At 33.3% G+C, this 19710-nt stretch overlaps 2 protein-coding genes across 2 annotated transcripts; both read right to left on the bottom strand.

Annotated features, from left to right (window-relative positions):
- Nucleotides 1-1106: 1106 nt before the first annotated feature.
- LOC118044010 (protein EIN4) lies at nucleotides 1107-5767 on the bottom strand. Its single transcript, XM_035052148.2, has 2 exons — nucleotides 2920-5767; nucleotides 1107-1926 (listed from the first exon to the last, which is right to left on the bottom strand). The coding sequence occupies exons 1-2, from the start codon at nucleotides 4666-4668 to the stop codon at nucleotides 1384-1386; spliced, it is 2292 nt and encodes a 763-aa protein (XP_034908039.1). The 5' UTR covers nucleotides 4669-5767; the 3' UTR covers nucleotides 1107-1383.
- Nucleotides 5768-10779: 5012 nt separating this feature from the next.
- Nucleotides 10780-18850, bottom strand: LOC118044013 (AT-hook motif nuclear-localized protein 14). The gene is made up of 6 exons (XM_035052153.2): nucleotides 18225-18850; nucleotides 14904-14956; nucleotides 12819-12950; nucleotides 11768-11920; nucleotides 11280-11565; nucleotides 10780-11199 (listed from the first exon to the last, which is right to left on the bottom strand). The coding sequence occupies exons 1-6, from the start codon at nucleotides 18667-18669 to the stop codon at nucleotides 11147-11149; spliced, it is 1122 nt and encodes a 373-aa protein (XP_034908044.1). The 5' UTR covers nucleotides 18670-18850; the 3' UTR covers nucleotides 10780-11146.
- Nucleotides 18851-19710: the final 860 nt, after the last annotated feature.

Raw genomic sequence — 19710 nt, 5'->3', positions numbered from 1 at the left:
TACATCAATGTAATGAAAACTTTAATGCTATTTTTTGTGCTTTTTTAAATACAACAATATCTTCTTATTTTTGTCACGTGTTAGGGATTATTTGCATTTTTTGGGTTTGAATTTAGAGTTGGTGTTTAGGGATTAGAGGTTTATATTTAGGGTTATTGTTTAGCATTTAGGGTTTGGTTTTTAGAATTAAGGATTATATGTTTGAGGTTTCAGATTAGAGATTATGGGTTTGGGGTTTATGATTAGAGATTATAGTTTTAGATTTGGATTTAAGAGATTAGGGTTTGAGATTTGAATTAGTGTTTATATTAGGGATTAGAGATTTGAAATTTGAGATTAATTTGGGGTTACGGTGATTTTGAGTTAATTTGAGATTTTGATTGTTTAAAATTTATATTTAAAGTTGATTCAGGGTTTGGTTTAAAGACGTTAAACTTATTAACGTCTTTTAGTGAAAAACACGAATGAGATTCACATCTTTGACTAAACTATGCTATTTTCTTAAGACTTTTCTTCACTATGCTATTTTGCCAAAACATTGGAAACTAAAAGTACCCCAAGCTACAGTGATCCAAATCCAGATCATGATTTGATGTTTCATTTTTTTTCAATCAAAGTGGCTACCCTTTGCTCTGTGAAAGCTGAAAGCTTCTATTTCTCCACGGAAGGATGAAAGGTGCACCAGACATAAATCACAGACCAAGACATGCAACCTGACAATCTTAACATGTATAAAATAGCAGTTAGTAGCAATATAAGAAGAGTAAAAAGCAACTGAACTAACAAACAGCCAGCTAATCTTGAAGTAAATCTAGAAGCCAACTGCAAACATAATCTTAAGTTCAACTAAATTCAAGTTCATTGTTCTGCATGACTTGCATTTTAAATTCAGGACATCATCTTAACCTTTGACTCAACATTCTTTGCAAAACCACCCAGTGAACCTATAACCTACAACACAACAAAGATATCAGGACCAAAAATGTTTCAATCACTCAAAACATAAAGTGTGTTCTCTGGTGTTTCTCCTGGAATAAAAGAAAACAATAAAAGATCTACTACAACTTTTTACAAAACACTAATTGAGGAGACATCAAAACAATGTGGAAAGTTCAATCTATCTGTATTATTTCACTTCTGTGAATTCCTTTAACTGTTATATAGAAATATTATTTCTCATGAGTCATTATCCATTCTGTGAAACTCTAGCCATTGAGCTCGACAAGGAAAATGGTTAGAAAAAAGTAGGAAGTTTACACTTTGTATAAATGAAGTATAGTGTCAAGTTAAACATCCCAGTGCTGGATTTTGATGAAGAGCTGACTGAAAAAAGTCGAACAAATGTTCTATAAACCAATGTCTGATCATCTTTACAACTTATTTTCACAACCCTTCACCAGCCCTCTGCAGAACTCTTCGAAGCTCATCTTCCATCGCTTGTAAGAGAACAGGTTTTCGAATCACTCCATTCATTCCCATCTGTAGGCATCTCTCCCAAACATTATCCTCAGCACTGGCAGTCACAGCTATAATCAATGGCCAATTACAACTTCGAAACTTCCGGATTCGTGTTGCCACTTCGAAACCATCCATTTCTGGCATTTGAAGATCCAAAACAACTAGCATGAAAGAGTTTTCAGCAGAGCTAAGAGCACTAAGGCATTCAAACCCAGATGAAACGGCAGTCACTTCACAGCCTAACTTCTCAAGTAGCTTCTTGGTCACAGTCCTATTTACATGATCATCATCAGCAAGTATAACACTAAGGCCTCTGAACTGAGAATTGGAATTTGGTTGTTCTGAGGAAGTTCCCGGGGCAAATATGGCTCTTCCATAAGATGGCCGGATTTGAAACCAGAGAACCAGAGTCATGCCTTGTGCAAAACCCAGAGGGTTCAAAGATATCCAGATATTACCTTGCATCATCTGCATATACACTTCTTTCTAATAATGTTGAATATGATACATAGTTAATGCATCTTAAATATACTCCAGGAAGACAAATTAACAAGATAAATAAATAATTAAATAAATAAACCTTTTCAAGTATGCTATGGTACAAGCCAAGGAACAAACAAAGGTAACAGATCATTCTGACACCCCCCCCCCAAAAAAAAAAAAAAAAAAAGGCTTTAAAAAACAAATGAGACACAGATTAAGGGTCCATTTGGCATGACTTATAGAGAACTACTTTTGACTTTAAGTCAAAATTCAAAACTTAATTTAAAAAATGACTTCTCATAAGAATAATTCAAGTTAGATTTATCTTTGGCAGGCATGGACTCAAAACAGTTTCTTTGAATAATGGAGATGGTACGAGTTAGAATCAATAGGTTAAAAGTTTGAAAGGCAGAAATTTCAACTTTTGAGCAAAATTTTGTCTCAATTCTAGAAATAAGTTTTTAATCTAAATAAGGTATCTCTAACCAAACATACTTAAGATTATTCTTTTGGTTGTAAAAGTCATGCCAACTGACTCTAAGCATGTTAGGAGGAAAGAAATCATTGAGCAATATTTGATTAGGTTATTTGGATGCAGAAGTGAGTTGTCATTTTCAGATACAGAATTAGCTGAGAGATTGTCCGTGGAATAAGGTCATATAGAAGCATCCTACAAAAGAAGAACACCTCCAATCTAATCAGATGCATTTACAAGAAGTAAAGCATGATAACTATCCTCTAGATTTAAACAATGGAACCTGCACCAAAAATGTCGTAAACTTGAACAAGAGTGTGTTCTTTCACAAATTTTACTGCATGCAACACATTTTCATCTCTAGATGCAGTTAAATAAAATGGCAACATTTTACATCATGGGATGTCTGCTGTCGTGACCTCTATTGCACAATAATGAAGCAACAATTAACAAAGAATGGCATATGTGTAGCCACATGGAAGAAATAATATTTGATGCCTCACCTGTACAAGCCTTTTGCACATGCTGAAGCCCAGGCCCTCCTTAACTCCAGCACTGTCTTGCCTTTTACCAGAAGAGTTTGTCGTTGAGCTAGCTACATCAGAGAGAGAACTTCCCTCACTGATCTCCATGTCAAACTTTATACATACAAACTCATCTAGAGCATTTGGTTTCCACATCCCCAACATTCTATCTGTCTTGCCCTCACTGCCATTCTCTGAAGAAACCCGAAATATAACATTTCCCCCACCATCATAGATGTTTAATAGATATCCAATCATGTGTAAAATAACTTGAAAGGCCCTTCTTTCATCTCCTATCACTAAATCAGGCAAAGAACTCTGAACATCAAGTTCAAACCCAAAACCTTTATACACACACAAGCAATTGGCAAGGCAAGAAGCTTCCTTGATCATGGAGTGTAGACGAAAGGGCCTCATCTCTAAAGGGAACCTTCCAGTATCTTCTGCTGAAATTTCCATCACATCATTAATCAAAGTTGAAAGAACATTGCTGGTTTTCACCAATGTGTCAATAACAATCCTTTGCTCGAATCCCATATTCTCATTTTGGAACATAGAAAGCAGGCCCGAGATTGAGTGCATCGGTCTCCTCAACCCATGGCTCATCACTTTTTGAAATGATTTCCTTGCCAGGTTCGCCATCATTGCATTCTTCCTAGCCTGTTGCAACGCATGATTCTGCTCACTCAGCTTGTCTCTCATTACTCGTGATTCTTCTAGAACTGCTGCATGAGACAAAGCCACAGCAACCTGATCAGCAACTACTTCCACTATTTCCATTTCCTCATAGCTCCAACCTCTAGAACTCATACTTGGAAGAACCAAAACCAGTATAGCATAACAAGTATCCACTAATTCAGGTGTCCCCCCTTTGAAATTTGAAACCCGTAGCATTGGCATCCGGATTGCTGCGACAGCACCTGACTCCTCTGAACCTCCACCACTTGAAGCCGCAAGTGCCGAATCAGGCCTCAAAACCTTGACCCCCTTGCTACCTTGTATTTCTAACACATCCGGGTCATTAACAGAGATAGAAAGAGGATAATTTTTTGAATTAGTTTTCAGCTCATGGGTGAGATGGAACTCCTTTCTATTCTCGTTTGGCATCCATACAGCACAATTTTGCAAGTCCAAAGTCTTAGAAAGCTCAACTAGAGTGGTATACAATATCATATGCTTGTCAAGCGACTTCCTAATTTCTTGAGTTAGCATTCTAACATGCCAACTGGCTTCCTTTTGCTTCTTCATCATCCCAACCTCTTGATCTAATTCCAACACATTTTGCTTTAAGAAAAGCTCCCTCACTTTCCATTTGAGAAGAAGTGGAATCAAAGTTAAAAGGGTTATGGCAGTTGCACATGAAACTAATGCTGTGAGGGACTTAGCAATGGTGAGGGACAGTATCAGCTGGAATGAGTGCGGTCCATAATAAGTCCATGCATTGAGCAAATGAGTCAGTCCACAAAGGACTATGAACGCTATAAACTGAAGAAGGACCCATTTGAAAGGAAAGTTGGAGCAGCTAACAAAGTAAAGAAGTTCAATTGGTATCGAAAAATAGGCAACTGCAATCAAAAAATCACTCACTCTCTGACATTCTTGAATGTTGTGTATACTCCAAAAACCCTCATCATCGCAATTACAATTTACAAAGTCATTGTCACTGGCAGTGACCAAGATCACTAGATATGAAATCAACAAGAATCTAGGAGCTAATGCTCTTAACATTGCACCCAAATGAACACTGGCCTAATGCATTCTTGTCTCTGCCCTAATTCAATTCTTACAAATCCCTAGTATTTCCTAATAAAAAAAAAAATGATGAATGAAAGAAAACTACTTGTACTATATCTCTACAACCCCAAGCATGAACATACATTCCATGAACCAAAAAGCCATGCCCAACACTTCAAGATTAACATACCAATCTGAATTTTACACTAAAAATCAACAACACTATCAACTAAAATTCAAGATCTTACAGATCCCAAGAAAAAGAAATCAGACAACTATAATCTTTTTCCACCACCAGTAGTCTTTAGCACATTTCCCTACCACTGCTCATCTCTCCATTGCTCCAATTATTTAGATAGCCATACAACAAAAGTAATAAAAAAAAAAAAGAAGCAAAATTCTAAATTGAAAACAAATATCTATCTATCTATCACTTTGCAAAATAAAAGGAGGGATCAGAAATGAAGAGTGGACCAAATAAAAGAAGGTAAAAAAAAATACACCTTGTGCCCTCTTGAATCAAAACCACTTATCCCTTTGTGGTATATTAATAAAACCCAGATCAAAACATCTCAGCTTTTCAAATCACTGTTAAAAAAAAGAAAAAAAAAAAAGATTCTCAGATATTGTTGCTGTATGAGCTATCAATCACTCTCACAAAGAAGAAGAAGAGCAAGAAAAGATCTTCCGTTTTCTTTGTTTTCTTGTCATACGTAGAAGTTTCCTCTCTCCCTCCCTCTCTTTTCTAACAAAGATCAAAGAGAGAAATATAGCGTTAAGATGTGATAGTGATAGGGTGAGAGAGAGAGAGAGAGAGAGAGTTGAAGGAAGTGTGTCCGAAGCTGAAAGTGTGGGTTTTTTTTTCAAGGTAGAGAGAGAGAGAGAGTTGAAGGATGGAGAGAGAGAAAGGATGGAAAGGGTTGAAGAGTGGGGTCCCCACAGAGTGAAGGTGAAGAGAACCTAGACACTCTCTGCTTCTCTCTAATCAACCCCCATGAACGAGGGAATAGAATATTATTTATATAGAATAGAAAGATGGTAATTCATGGGAGGCCTTTCTTTGAAGCTTGTTGCTTTCTCGTCTAGAAAGTTTGCTTCTCTCTCGTTTATATCATAAATTTTATATTGCTCAGGGTGTCACCCTGAATATTTATAGTATAAAAAAATAGAAACAATATGATAAATAATTAAAAATGATTTTTTAAGATGTTTAATATATTTTTATTATTTTTATTAGGCTTATTTATATTAATCTCTTTTCTATAGTGTAAGTATTGATAGTTACAATTTAAGAATCATTCAATTTTTTTTCTTTTTTTAAGCCTTGATTTTTCCTTCTTTTTTGTGTCTTTGATGTAGAAGAAATTGTAGGAAATTGTTTAGTGTGTGTGTATATAAATGCTTACTCGTAGAAATATAGAATTTTATATAAAAACAAGACCAAAAATAAAATGATATGAAGATTGTATTATTTATTCTTCAAATTAAATTGTTCATCAATATAAATAGTCTCAACACAACTTGCCTATTAGGATTTTAATAATAGTATTTTAATGGTCAACATTATAATATAAATGTTAGACCTACAAATAAACTGGTAATTAAATATTAGGAATTAACTAGAAAAAATTTAGAATTATTTTAAATATTTATCAATTTTAATTGGGAGTATTTTTTCACCACAATATACGAGTTGTGGAAAACTTTTCTTGCCTTCCATGATAGGTGAACCTTATCAAGATATCTTCATGGATTTTTTACATGAAAATTTATCTAAGCATATGAGCTCATAACAAATTTGAAATATTAGATTTATTTATAAGAGTATTTTTTTTTCTTTAAGTCATCGACTGACCACCGATTAAAAACTCATCAAAATATTTAAACCATATTTAAATCATACAATGCAACTTACTTTAGATAAGTTGTGCTAGAAGTATTAATATTTTTTATAACCACAACTAATCTCTCATTCTTAAAATTTTTAATAAAATTGGTATGCTCGGGCTTTTTAATTACTATAAACCAAATAATTAGACGATGATTTATTGACCCATGACATACCACCACGTTGCATGCCATATGCGACTAAATATATAGTCAGTGCTTTGTGTCTTTTCAATTGCTAATTAATTGTTATAATGAAAACAAATTATTGGGAATGACTTTAATTTCAACCTTTTTTCTCAATTTCTATTCAATTAAACTCCAAATGGTAAACAATTATGCTTGACTTAATTGTACCTACTTTGGCCTAATTATTGCTTTTAGAAATTTGTTATTTGTCTAATTTTATCTCAAATCACATTTTTTTTATTATTATTTGTATTTTTATCATAATTTAACAACCATCATTTCCTTCAAAATCTATTAAATTTGACGTGAATTTTTTAGAAGGGGTAAAAATTAAATTATGATAGTATTAGTCTTAATTGCATGTCTAATATGGAAAAAAGAGTCATATCCTAAACCGTTCTCATAAAAGAAATTCAATGTACATTGATAACATTCATGAAAAGACTATTTGATATTAAAGAGATAATTATTCATCTTTATCATAATTGGTTTTGTCATTTTATTATTGTAACAAGTTATGATAGTCAAATATTTTGTCCAATATGTTCATGAAGAATAAGAAAGTCAACATCTTTATAGTTTTTAGTACCTTCAAGTGGTTATGACACAAACATAAGTAGTGAACATATTCAAATAAACAACTTTAGAAGTCAATTAAGTACCTAAAAATATTCAAAGTAAATAAATATTAAGAATGAAGAAATTTCAGTAAATTATATCACTATGGAGAAAAATGGAATCAAAATAAAGTTTTTATTGCTAAAGTATTTGTATATGTACTAGCTACTAATCTAATTAAAAAAAAAAGAGGATTTTAAATTGAAGTATATTAAAAAATATCATCATAGAAATGATTAGCAAAAGTAAAAAGGCACAAACAAAATAGAACTAAATTCACTTACAAAACATAAATTTTTTGGACTAGTACTTCAAGCTCCGAGAAATGTCAAATGACTCAAATCTATAGGATACATACTGGTGTTTTTATAAGAAAACAAAATGAAAATAATTAAGTTGTAAGATATAAAGCATGACATGTAGCATAAGGTTTTTCACATATATCTAAAATTGATTATGGGAAAATATATTCTCATGTGGTAGATGAAATTACATTTAGATTTTTAATTAGCTTAACAATTTATAAAGGACTCCTTATGCATCTCATGTTTGTTGTAATAACCGTATATTGCTCAATTAATAGTGGTATTTATATGAAAGTTCTTGAAGGACTAAATATTTCCAAAGCATACAACTCAAAGCCCCGAAAAATATATAGAATTAAAGTATAAATATCTTTGTATAGATTAAAACAATCAAAACGAATGTAACACAAATTTTATCACATATCTTCTTTAAAAGGGAATGTCAATAATCTCACCAGTCCATGCATTTTTATTATGAAATCAAAATTTAGATTTGCTATTATTGCGATGTATATTGATAAAAATAAATTTCTTCATCTACAAATCAAGCAATTATCAAATGAAATACTTGTCCATCAATTCATTTATACAAAAAAAAAAAGTGCAAAACATTTTTATATGTACAAAGCAAATCCATTAAACTCTTTGTTAATAGTTCAATCCCTTGATATAAAAAATGATCATTTTCATATTCTAGAAAATAATAAAGGATTACTAGTCTTAAAATACCATATCTCAGTACAGTTAGTGCATTAATGTATCTTGCTAACTAGACAAGACTAGATACAACATTTTATATTAGCTTATTGGCAAGGTACATTTCAACACTAACATGAAGACATTGAAATGATGTGAAAATATATTTTATTATCTTCATGAAATAACTTATATGAGATTATTATTATATTCAAAATAATAAAATCCATGATTGATAGTATATACAGATATTGAGTATTTGTCTGATCTATATAAAAACCCCTCTCAAACATGATATTTATTCACATATGGTGGTATTACTATATATTAGTGCTCCACTAAACAAACTATTGCAGCTAATTCTTTAAATCATGTCAAGATATTAGCACTTCATGAAGCAAGTTAAGAATGTATATGATTGAGATCTTTGATTCAACATATTAAAGAGGAATGTAATCTTTCAACAATTAAATGGAGCACAATAATATTATATAAGGGTAATGTTGCTTGCATTACTTAAATAAAAAGATGTTATATTAAAGGTGAAAAAACTAATCACATATCATCAAAAAATTTGTTGGCACATGATTACCAAAAAATAGAAAACAAAAAAAAAAAGAAATCAATGTTCATTAGGTATAATCAAATAAGAATCTAACATATTTGTTCACAAAAGCTTACCTTTCATATCTTTAAAAAAACTCATACATAAAATTGGAATGCTTCGGCTCGAACATATTTGTCAGTATACTCACATGAGAAGAAGATATATACATGTTATATTATTTTTTTCACCGAGGTTTTGTCCCATAATATTTTTTCTGACAAGATTTATAATGAAGCAACTTCAAAAACATATATTATATGTTTTAGTTCTTTAACACACACACACACATATGATTTTCTAATGTGAATGATCAATATTGAATGCCGTAACTCTACCGCACATAAAACCACTACCAATACTAATATAAATGATCACCACAACCATTCTTATATATATGTGTGTGTGTGTGTTTTGAAGAAATATTAAATATTACATTTCCAAAGAAATATTAATATTTGGAAATGTAATATTTAATATTTCTTCAAAACACACACACATATATATAAGAATGGTTGTGGTGATCATTTATATTAGTATTAGTAGTGGTTTTATGTATGGTATTCAATATTGATCATTCACATTAGCAAATCATATATATATATATATATATATATATATATATATATGATTTTCTCTAATAATTTTTTCTAACTTTGCAACCAATAACTATTGAATATTGTAACTCCACCGCACATAAAACCACTGCTAATACTAATGTCATGATCACCACCCACGTTAGACCTAGGGGTAATGACACCATGAAGTGTGATAAAGTTTTTATTTTCTATTAAAATGGAGCATTTGTTTTATATAAAATATTTTTTAAATTTCAGTAAGAAATTACTAAAAAAATAAATAATATAAAATATTTCACAAATAATATATATGACTTAGTTTATTTTTTTAGAAATAAAAAGAACTAAAACATTTTATGGATAAAAAAAATCTTATAATATCATTTATCATTAACTTCACCATTACCATCCCACCTCCACCATCAGTATCCCTTTAAAGTTTTGATAATTCTTAATTTTATAATTGATTAAAAAAAAAAAATATAGAAACATGTAATTTTAATAATACTAAAAACAATATATACTTAGCCATTAAATTTTTCAAAGATTCAAAATGAGATTGCAACCCTGATAATCGATTCTAATAAAGTGAAGAAGACTTGGTCACAATAGCGAAAATCATTGACCTCGAGTGGCATCTTGTCTACTTCATTTTATGGACTTCCAAGTAAGTTCTTCATTTTCAGGCTTTTCACGTGGTGCCTTTTTTATGTGTCTCAAAACTCTGAAATCTCTTGCCAAATAAATTCTTTGAGTTCTTCCAAAAAAAAAAAAAAGATTATATAAATCTAATCCATAACTGTTTGAACAATTAAAAATATTGTATCTGGTTAGAATAATTAGAAAAAAGAAAAGAAAAAAAAAAAAAAGATGAGAGAAAGAGGAAGGGCTGTTTAAAAAGAGTGTTATTTAGAAGTACATGTGGCTTATGGTGAATAGAATTCTTGGAAAAAATTATAAACAGAATTTTTTTAAAATATTTTTAAAAGTATATTTTTATTATTTTATGTATATCTAACAAATAATACCTTGTGCAATATTCGTTCTGTACTTTTGAGTATTTTGTTAAATACGAGGTAATTTTTATTTTATAAAGTATAATTGTCAATCTTTGGCCATTAATCGAGCAACTCTCAGCTTATTTATAAAGAGCTGCTGGTATTATAACCTCACATGCTTAGTATAATCATCAGGCGAAGATCTCATGGTGGCGCGTAGGCGGTACGCATGATAGAAATCATCTCAATTTGCACAACTTTCCCTTTCATGCCAGGTTTGCCGTTGAACCTTAATTCAATGTCAACAGGAATCAGCCACCAACTCCAGTGTGCAAAACCAGAGTAAATGGAGACACGAAAAAAGAACAAAACAGTACAGGAACATAAAATAAGGCTAACACTTCTAATTTAGGGCCATAATCTAGGAGGAAGCATAAGCTAGCAATGAGTAATGATTGCGACTAAACTGTACAGATATATATCATCTAGCACTCCACGAAGGGTCCAAAAGCTTGTGCATGCATTTTCTCTGGTCAATGATCACAAGAACGATGGCAAAACAGTGTTTCAAAAGTCAACCAATCTGTAACCTGGAATTTACTGGTAGTCCCCGTTTTCCGGAGATTGGGGTCCTCCATGACCTGTTCTTCCTGAAAAAGAAGAAACACCTCATGTCAGTCGTTCTTGTCTGTGGATTAGAGGAAGTAGAGGAGGGGGGAGGATAATATACCTGTAAAATCATAACCTGCAGTTCTGACATCTGGACCACTCATCCAATCCAGGGGCCTTGGAGGTGTCATATGCATGCTGGTAGGTTGCATTGTAAAAGGATTCCCTCCGATGGGTGGATGGTCTTCATTTGCCCTAGCTGGATTCATCAAAGAAGATTCAACTGGAGAGCGGAAGCCAAAACTTGGTACTGATGCTCCGACTGGTGATGTCAACTTACTGCCAGAGGCATCGCCTTTTCCACTACCACCCTTCTTATTGTCAAGCATAAAAGTACCGACGATGACCTGTGTACAAACAACTAATAAATCATTAAATATTAAAGACCTGATCGCATTAATCCCTTTAAATCTGGAACAAGGATTTCTATGATCAGGACTCTGTGACATGCATGCATGTGCTTGCAAACTAAAAGGATTGTCCTCATCATGGTTTGCTCCCTACTTCAACAGATGTTTTATTGGAAAAATTGTATATTTTAAGCAATACCTGCACAGGGCCAGCAGCCTTTAGAGGTCCACCAACTCCTCCTCCAATAATCTGGCCATTTGTATCAGATAGGCATACACTGAGCCCACCTGCTCTTCCCCCCAAATCAGTACGTACATACGATCCACACAATGAAATGATCTCATACCGACCCTAATGTTGAAGAGATGCAGGAAAAACAATTAATTTCATATCATCTCAGAACATCATTTTTACCCTTTAACTAGCTCTTCGAATTGTCAAGTTGGTTTTCAGAGCATAAAATTTCACCGGAAGTGTATCAATTGTTCATGCAAACAGTAAAATGATAATTTACCAAGAGTATATGCTATCAGAGGATTCTTGGGCACACATGAAAATATTAAAAAGGCTTCCAGATATAAGAGAGCTAGAAAGCAACTTTGTATACCATTTGATTTTCGAGTGATACACAGTGTATATGCTGTTGAATTTTTGCAAAGCTTCTTCTGTCTGTATCGTTCGCAGACTTCCTCAATTAGTTGGTCTAACCAACAAAAACAAATCATGATATCATGGAAATGTACTAATAATGGTGCTCAGCTATATATTGCACTTCCCCGTTGTGCAGATTTGTAGATTATTAGAACTGAACCACCTAAGCATAGGTTCCTTTATGTCTTTTATTAAGAAAAAAAATAAAAACCTCCATGCCAAACCCTTTACAGTTGATATGTCCTTTCCTGCCCGCCTGCCAGCCATCCCATTTTCCATGAGATGAATCTTATTTTTCTACGTGCAGACATGAAGAGTTCCACACTATTCCTCCACTAATCAGAAATCATTTCTCAGAACCAGAGGAGCACTTAAACCACCATGAGGTGACTTCTTTGCAGTTGTCATGTCACGTGGTTCTTCTTTATCATATACCCTTGAAGAGATGCAATTTTTTTGTTCCCTTCTTATATTTTGTTCTTTATTTCCTCTCAGTCAAGTATCTTTCTTTCAGTCAGATACAGAATCATGATATTGGAAAAGATAACCAGAGGCCATAAAGGAATTTGAAAAGTTAAAAACATCCATAAACAATTACCTCATATGAAATGTTGCCTCCTGAAGTAGCTGGTTGGCTGAGAGATGCACTCAAAATTGAACCAGATGCTGATAAAATACACATTTCACGCATACTTTGTTGTAGGAAATGCATGATTTTCTGGGTGACATCCTGTTGAGAATCTATGTTACTGAGGAATAAACAGAGACTTGGATGTATCTCTAAAACCACTATTGGCATTCCAACTACTCATAGCATCTAGTTCCTAATAGATGCAACAAATGACTTCAGAACTAGATTAACCATGATCTATCACACCCTAATCACATCCTACTCTCTTGTTGTAGCATCTAGTTACTAATAGATGCAACAAATGACTTCAGAAATAGATTAACCATGATCTATCACACCCTAATCACATCCCAAATCTTTATCACTTGAATGCCCAGGACTCTTAAGTATAAAACTCAACCACATAATGTTCACCAGAATAAAAACCAACAATGAAGGGAATTCTTTACTGACAGTTTTGGAACAGAAATATACAGACATACTATCACCCATGCATCACATTTAAAGGAGCTGCTTTCCAGCTTGTGTGTGCTAATGAAATACCACAAAAAGATCCAATCACCTTGTTTAACATTTAAAATAACAAATAAGTAACGAGTCATAGACTTTACAGATACTTAGAAACTGCACACAGAAGGAACCAAGACAAACCAGTAATAAAAAATGAAAAACACATGCAGTTTGTTACCATGACCGACTAATATTGTGAAATCTGTATGGGCAAATTCTCTGAAAAAATTGTCATTCCCAATGGAACAGTAAAGAACTTAACTAAAGTTGTTCAAACAAACAGACATAATGACCCTGATAATTCCTAAGAAAGAATTCAACACATATAGCAAAGGGAATCTGGAAACAATTAACAACCCAAAAACCAGACTCTTAACATTCTATCTTCCACCCCAATCAAAAGAGTCTACATTATCAGAGAAATACTGTCTAGAATTCACAGACATCATATATATAGATTCTTCCACCATCAACTCCATTCTCTGACTTCCTATTTCTTTCCTTTCCTGGATGGAAACCATAAGTATGTGCCATAGTAATTTGGCCAATTAAGAATTTTAGATCATGGTCTTTTTTATCTTTTCAATTCGACATGTAACGCTTCACTATGCATGCTAATGAACACTTTCTCACAACCTTTCTCCACAACAACAAAAGCCAACCATTTCCATGAGGAACTTAGAAGGAAAGAACCCCAACTTCATCCAGGAGTTCATTGTAGGTAAACCAAAATCTATAAGACTATAAAAAAATTATACATTTCTCCCCAATTATCACATACTGATAGTGGCCAGCACAAATATTGATTTTAGGATGTAATCAATAACCTTCCACCAAATGCATCTCTGATAACCACCTAGCACATGATACATCATCAAAATTTCAAAACTTCCTTAAATATTGACATCATAATCATCCACAGCTAAAGGACACAACCATCAAACAAACCTCCTCAAGTATCTACAAGCATAAACCAACCATATACTTGCATTATCTTTAACAATTAAAAATACCACATGTCTATAACATTAGCTAAGTCATCAAGAACATTAGCTTTCTCCCAGCAAAGAAAACATGTAGAAGTCTGCATATGCATACCAAAACTGAGCAGCAACAATACTGAAAGCAAAGGAAAACAATCCCTCCATATCACAACTAAGTATATATTTCAGTTCTAAATCAAAATTTTAAAATTGGATGTTCAGAAAACCAGGCAAATCACCACTAAATTATTGCTTCCCAAGAGTAAGGAAATAAATGAATCCACATTTTTAAAAGACATGGGCAGGTTGACTATGGTTTTCCTGCCAAGTCACTAAAAGAGGAAAACCCCATTAAAGCACACAGTGCCACAGTATGCAATACATAAAAAAAAATAAAAACAAAACAAATAGTGGAAAGAGTTGAGGAAATCCTCATGAACAAAGATTTTTTCTGTATGCTTGCATAGCATGCAAAAGAAACAGCCGGATAAATAAAAAACAAGCTACCAACTAATTTCTGATAATAGTAGTATAATCCAAGGTTAGAGAGTTTCCATACCTCACCCTCAGCTACTGTAATAACATGTGGTGTAAAACCGTGCCCAGCATTGCCTGCAACAAAGAGAAAAGAACAAGAAGGGTAAGCATTCAATCTGTGCAATAAAATCAATGAGAACAGTAAAATTGAAATCATTTTTATCAAAGAAACAGTACATCAAAGAAATACAAGTTTACCGTTTACCAAAAAATCATGTAATGGAATGATATTCCTGAATAGGCATTCTCAAAACCAGAAAAATAAATAAATCAGTCTCATAACATACAGGGTTCCAAACCAACTAAAGACATTATACGGAGTGAGAGTCTGTCAATGGTGGTGTGAAAGCAACTCCAGAACTAATTCAAGAAGGTATTCCCAACTCAAATTAGCAAATTGGCATCATATTCAAGTTCAATAAAATCAGCATTCTCATCTATTTGACTAGAAAACGTTCCTAATCAACCACACTCAAACAAATTCCTAGTATCACATAAGAAATGCACACAATTAATGACAGAGCAAGTCAGACACAAATTCAATGACATCAACAAACTTTCTCTGCACATATTATCAAATGCAAACTACATTTTTTAGGCAAAAGAAAATGTATCAATAATGAAGGAGAAGTGCAATCACAAAAGGAAGGATAAGTCAGCATCCAGTATATGGGCGCAGCATACTAACAAACTAAATTATAAAAACTAAAGCAGCTCAATCTCACTAAATATCAGCTATATTACACCTCTAAAGGCACTCGAAGAATGACAGCATAAGCAGGCAAAGGGAAAGTACTTTATCCAATACAAATGCAAACTACACTTAACACCCAATATAGGTATCCTGCATATTTATAGCAGAAGTACTGATTTAATAATCTGCATGCAGCATAAGTGACATTGCATTATTGGAAGAGCCATTAAACAAAACCATAACCGATGTACAGTATGTTAGGTTGCCATCTCACTCAAGCTAAGAGTCAAGTGACATCACAAAAAAGAGCCTTACAAACAACGAGATAGTATCAGATCCTCCTGATAACTCACAAGCTGATGAAACAAGGTGCTTATTGTTATTCAGGTACATCCAGATACTCCTATTCAAGGCTATATAGATCACACCCAGAAACTCCTACTCAAGGCTATGTAGATTATATAATATCACACATATAGCCTAGACCTAAATTTTGTTTGCCTTCTATATCAATTTCTTTATCTATATGTTGAAAATGTTGTAATGAAGAAGAACAATTATAGGGCCTGGTATTCATTGGGAAACAGAACATCCAACAAAGCACTAGACAGTAGCAGAATAATTAAGCTCAAAACTGAGATGGGAGTTATGAATGAGGTTGTGTTATAGCATTTAAAACTAGTGTGACAATACAAAAGAACAAGGAATGCCTGAAATAGCAGAAAGACGAGATAAGGTAACCATATCAAAGAGCCATGCAGTTAATGGGGCCCTCAATGAATTTTCTAGGGGAAAGAGAATGAGACAGGAAATAAGTGAGGCTGATGAAAATGCAGCCTCGTTAAACAAATCCAAAATACAGAATATTGCCTAGATTTCTTTTCCATTCTTGGGATCAAATAATCAAAACACATGACAATGAATCCTCAAACAAAATTAACACATATTGCAAAGCTAAAAATGGTTGCAACCTTCACAACAATTTACAGGATCACAACAGGATCAACTGACTAGTCCTTAGGAAGCCCGGCCATCTTAATAAAGCAGGTGCTTGCTGATTCCTTTCAAGTAAATACCAATTCAAATCAACAAACAAGGACAAGAATATTGATCAACTAGCACTTCTCAAGGGATTCTGCTATACCTAATATGGTATGCCCTATCACCAAAGAGTGTGCAGAGAGCCACCCCATGTAGTAGGACAAGCACAGTTAAATACTGTTTGCTCATTTTTCCCATCAAATTAGAATAAATCAAAAATAATGTCAACAACGAACTTCAAGAAATAACCATTATAACAGGAAAAATCTTGGACAAAGAATAGTCAGAAACTCATCTGGTAGCAGCAGAGAAAACAGAAATAACTAAATGATTATTACCCAATGGGAGGGGGGGGGGGAGTGCACATTGTACTGACAGGGGAACAAACCCTCATTCATTCAAGAAACACAAATTCAACATACGGAAAGATAAGTTGTCTAAGAGATAATGCACAATAAATTCCCACTAAAAAAAGACAAGTTGCTAGAAACCATCATAATACAAATAGCTCGCAGAACCCATCAGACCAAGAACAAAACAAATTTTACAAAATTACTAGTTACTCGACACAAACACAAGCAATGATCGCACAAAATGCAAGATTCTAGATACTTGCTGCAATTGCAAACCACCAAAAAAAGAAGCTTTTCAAGGAATTTGTACACTACAGAATTCCACAGCCAAAGCAGCAAAAAAAGAAATAAGGAAAAAAAAATCACGTCCATTGAAAACACCAAAAAGAGACAGCAGTTCAAGGAAATGCACCTAAGAAACATATTCATGGAAAAAGCATTTTAAGAATTAAACAAACAAGATAAATGGATTCACTCACTTACTCATTGATCAAAAAAGAATTCCAAAACCTATTGTCAATTTTTTTAGAAAAAAATTCATTAAACTAGAAAAAACAATTAAGACAAACGCATGCAATGACTCATACACAATAGAAAAATCCAGCTAATTCAAAAATTTCAACTGAAACCATCAAAGACCAAACCTTTTTACCAATTAAACAACATCTTATAAACGAAAACCATAAATAACAGTATAAAACTGAACTAAACTTGCAAGAAACCCACCACAAGTCAATGAATTTCAATTCAACCACAGAAAAAAATTAGAGGAAAAAAAATCACATTTTCACAACCAAAAACCAAACTTCTCAAGGCATTAAATAGCATTTTACAAACAAATCCACCAAAACACAAAAACCTTTCACTAATAAATTCAACTACTTATACCACCGAATACAAAAACCCTTCAAAATACCGTGTTTTCACGAAAAAATGGGACACCTAGTATTTTTTTTATTTAAAAATTCCATAAAACATAAAAAAAGAATACCAGTGAAGAATACTAGACAAATACATGCAAGCCTTATACAACATGCAAAACTTCAAGCAATAAGAAATTCTGAAATTTACACCAGCAAAGACCATATCTTTCAATCAAATACACAGCATTTCACAAACAAGAACAATAAAAAAAATATCAAATTCAACTATTTACATCACTAAAGACAAAACTCTTAAAGGAATTAAACTACATTTCACAAACAAAACGAAAATCAACATTCAACTAATTGGAATATAAACGAGAAAAACTTACCAAGAGAAGCATGTTGAGATTTTTTGGATGAATAGGCTGAAAACGAGGAAATAGTAGAGGAAGAACCAGCTTGGTGTTCTTTCTTTTCTCTGTAAGCAGCAGCAGAATTCGAGGAGGCCGTTTTCTTGGCAGCCAACGCTTGCTCAGGCGTCCCATATTTCCTTGGCCTCCCTCTCTTTCTCTTCGCTGCTGCTGCTGCTGCCGCTGCCGCCGCCTCCACTGGTGCTCCTCCTCCTCCTGTCACCGTAGCAGTGGTTGAGGGTCCCATTGAATGAGGGTAGAGCATGTGGGGCCCAGTAGGAGTGGTGGAGTCTGTGGGTTGATGAGGTGGCAGGAGGCCATTGGTAGGTGATGGGGTGGTTGTGGTGGTGGTGGTGGAGGTGGTGGTGGAGAAGTAAGAGGTGAAGTGGTGTTGCTGCTGTGGGTGCGAGTCGTTGGGTTCCATTACTTTTTTTTCCTTTTTAGAGAGATAGAGAAGGGAATTGTGAGATTTTTTTTTTATTTTTCTGGAATTGAATATTTTTACTTTTTAGGATTTGAGTGTGTATTTTAGGGTTTTTTTTAAGGAGCGAGAGAAAAGGGGATTTTCAGATTTCTTTCTTGTTTTCAAGGAGTGAGATGAGTGATTTATGGCCGTTGGATTAGTTACTTCACTGACTTGGATTTAACGTTGAAGCACATCTCGTTTTTCTTGAGCTTATCTGGAATAACCACTTATACTTTTTGATATTTAACGTATAATTCGAAATCATAATTATCAATGGATGAAGTGCATTATTATTATTATTATTATTATTATTATTATATTAGAAATCCTTGGCATTATAGTTAAATGACATGAAGTTTTTTACTTTCATTCTCAAAATTTTTAAAACTCTTTTTTCTTTTATTTTCAATTTAAGTTTTTTTTTAAAATTTTATCTTTTAATATTATATTTATTAAAGATAAGTAAAAAAACTCAAAAAACTAATTAAATTAAAAAATAAAAAATAACCAAAAAAACAAACTTAAAAAAATCTGAATTAATTGATTAGAAAACCTAAAATTTTTCAATTTGATTCGATTTCAAATGTTCAAAGCCGATTGAACCGGTCAACCAACACTAAAAAAAAACTCAATTGTCTTCCAAACCCTAACCTAAACCACAGCAGCCGCCAAACGGGAAGAACATCCAAAGACGCAAAACAAAAATGCAGTAGCAGGAAACCATAGGCCAGGCGCTACATTCATGGAAAGCTAGTTACCACCAATTGAAGGATGAAGGTAAAGACAGAATCAGAATGATTATTGACAAGTCTAGAACTTCAGTACCTCCTCCAAAGGTCGTTGGTATACATCTGTTCGGTAATATGCAGTTGACATCAATGCATTATGATCATATGAAGTGATCTGTGCGCGCACGAATAGTGATGGCGTCTACTGTGAATTTCGTACGAGTTTTAATATTTAGTATAATTTCTTCGAGTATTGCTTCTGCAACAAGGA

Source organism: Populus alba, chromosome 13 (genome assembly GCF_005239225.2).
Source record: "Populus alba chromosome 13, ASM523922v2, whole genome shotgun sequence".
In the NCBI taxonomy this organism is placed as follows: Eukaryota; Viridiplantae; Streptophyta; class Magnoliopsida; order Malpighiales; family Salicaceae; genus Populus; species Populus alba.
Note: the sequence above shows the minus strand (reverse complement) of the source record. Positions and strands in the feature narration are given on the sequence as shown.

Bases quoted from the DNA above. Each gene is read 5' to 3' on its own strand.
- LOC118044010 (XM_035052148.2), bottom strand. From the start codon at position 4,668: ATGTTAAGAGCATTAGCTCCTAGATTCTTGTTGATTTCATATCTAGTG. The intron at 1,927-2,919 runs GTGAGGCATCAA...GTGTATATGCAG, and splicing joins TGTGCAAAAGGCTTGTACAG to ATGATGCAAGGTAATATCTG.
- LOC118044013 (XM_035052153.2), bottom strand. From the start codon at position 18,669: ATGGAACCCAACGACTCGCACCCACAGCAGCAACACCACTTCACCTCT. The intron at 11,921-12,818 runs GTAATTGTTTAT...CTTCAACATTAG, and splicing joins GAGGCAACATTTCATATGAG to GGTCGGTATGAGATCATTTC. The intron at 11,566-11,767 runs GTATTGCTTAAA...GTTTGTACACAG, and splicing joins AGGCTGCTGGCCCTGTGCAG to GTCATCGTCGGTACTTTTAT.